This window comes from Sardina pilchardus, chromosome 22 (assembly GCF_963854185.1).
Source record: "Sardina pilchardus chromosome 22, fSarPil1.1, whole genome shotgun sequence".
NCBI classification, from domain to species: Eukaryota; Metazoa; Chordata; class Actinopteri; order Clupeiformes; family Clupeidae; genus Sardina; species Sardina pilchardus.
In genome coordinates, this window is record NC_085015.1 from 744,343 (window position 1) to 746,842 (window position 2,500).

The 2,500-nt window shown below is 37.8% G+C and overlaps 1 protein-coding gene across 1 annotated transcript in view; it reads right to left on the minus strand.

The window, feature by feature from the left end:
- Positions 1 to 2,500, minus strand: part of rabep2 (rabaptin, RAB GTPase binding effector protein 2) — a 23,494-nt gene that overhangs the window by 11,118 nt on the left and 9,876 nt on the right. The window contains exon 6 of the mRNA XM_062526695.1: positions 2,336 to 2,434. Coding sequence (XP_062382679.1) covers positions 2,336 to 2,434 — 99 coding nt within the window. The remainder of the gene's footprint in view (positions 1 to 2,335; positions 2,435 to 2,500) is intronic.

Here is a 2,500-nt window from a genome sequence, read left to right on the forward strand (position 1 = left end):
CGCATTTCCTGTTTATAACGCGGAAGTGAAATGCGCGATCGCTATGCACAAATAGAAGTAGAAAAACGGCAAATGTTAAAAAACAAAAGCGTGTGTTATGAAGTCTTGGGTCTGCCATTCACCTACTCTGATTCTGAAGGAGAATATCTGCCTTTTGGAGATTATGATCGGTCGTTCATTGGCAGTGACAGTCAAGATGCGTCTGTGAATGGAGGTGGGTCTTTGCGTGTGTACGTCAATGTTTACCTGCAGCAATGTTGACCAAAGGGTTCAAATAAGCATGGTGTGCTTGGTGCCAGTGATGTTTATGATGATAGTGTCTGTAATTGTCATGGTACAGACAGCAGGTCTAGTAAAAATAGGGCTCTGAAGAACTACAAAGTCATCCGCGATAGGAACTGATTTGACCAGGCTACTTTATTATATAGTAACATAGGGATTGTGGTAATACTAATAGTTTACTATTGTTGGTTTATATGTGGCTGTGGTCCTGTTTGTTTGTTATGTCGGAGAAATTACAAAAATCTAAGTAAAACGGCTCAAATGTGTTCAACGATCAGTATTTACTGAAATGTGCATAATTTGACGCTATTGCCATCCTGTGACGTCATAATATGCTAATTAGATGAGTACATTTACTCCCTTTATAAACTTTAGATCATACTCAATGATTTTCACATTTACAGTAGGACTTTATCTCTTACCACTTTCAAGCCATGGCCTTTTGAATTTTTTATGCAAAAATCCAAAAAAACCCGGGCGGTTAGAGGGTTAACTCTTTTGGTATCATTCACAAATTAAAAACCTTATTGGACAGCTTAATCGTTTAACTCTTTTGGTATCATTCACAAATTAAAAACCTTATTGTACAGCTTAATTGTTTAACTCTTTTGGTATCATTCACAAATTAAAAACCTTATTGTACAGCTTAATCGTTTAACTCTTTTGGTATCATTCACAAATTAAAAACCTTATTGTACAGCTTAATCGTTTAACTCTTTTGGTATCATTCACAAATTAAAAACCTTATTGTACAGCTTAATCGTTTAACTCTTTTAGTATCATTCACAAATTAAAAACCTTATTGGACAGCTTATTGTACATTCCTAATAGGATAATAACAATCGTTTAAATCTTTTGGTATCATTCACAAATTAAAAACCTTATAGTACAGCTTATTGTACATTCCTAATAGGATAATAACACACTTTTGGTATCATTCACAAATTAAAAACCTTATTGTACAGCTTATTGTACATTCCTAATAGGATAATAACACACTTGGAAACACTTCGAAGAACAGGCTACTAGCTCATCCTGTAATATGTTTGTGTAGCCTACATAAAATATCTTGTAAGCTAACGTTTTGCTAGATATCCTACCTGTTGCTGCATTATCGTTGATTGGCGTTGTTTGAGATGGTATTCCCTGTGTCTAAGTCTATATACTTTTTTTTTTTTAAAGTATATTTTTTGGGCTTTTATGCCTTTAATGTTACAGGACAGTGTAGAGTGACAGGAAGCGAGTGGGAGAGAGAGTAGGGGTGGGATCCGGAAAGGACCACGGGGCGGGAATCGAACCTGCGTCGCCGGCGTGCGGTGCAGGTGCCCCAGCCAGTCGCGCCACGACTGGGGCCTAAGTCTATATACTTTTAACCTGCATTAAAGTGTAGATAAAAGTGTAGATATGTAGGCTATGTAAGCTATCCTACCAGTCGTTTCACTGTAGATGAACTTCAGTAGGCTACTAAAGTGTCAGGCTTGCAACTCGTTTGAAGTTGGCAACTTCATTTCAGTCTTTTAAATTCTAAGAAATGAAGATAAATTAATACTATCCACAATGTTGATGCATTTTCATAAATCACTTTTAAAATGTGGGTTTCCAAGTAATTTTAGTGGAATTGTAATTGGGTTATTGTTATGTATCTATGCTTCTGTGTCATACAGTAGCCTGTTGTCTTTTTAACTAGAGGCCTAATACAATGTTTTACAGAGCAACCTTTTTGCATTTACTTCCATGGAATTACATTTTCTAGTTTATTCATGATACACTATTCATTCACAAAGAAAAGTTGTATCCTTAAAGGTTGGATATTTCCACATTTTATTACTTAAGGCATTAAGATCAATTTTCAATAGATGATTTTATATTCTTCTTTTTAGTCAACTTTAGCATGGGGTGCCAACACTTTCAGCCATGATTGTATACATACACAGACACACACAGACACACACACACACACACACACACACACACACACACACACAGTTCATTCGTAAGTCTGAGTTTGTGCGATGTGGGCACCTTCTGATTGGCCCAGCAGCTTGTCACTCACCAGGCGGCTCTGCACGGCGCTCTGTGATTGGCTGAAAGACTGCTGCAGCTCCTGGAGGAGGGCCTCTGATGTCTGCACCTGAGACTGCAGGACTGACACCTGCGCACACATACACACACACACACACACACACACACACAGACACACACAGACACACGCACACAC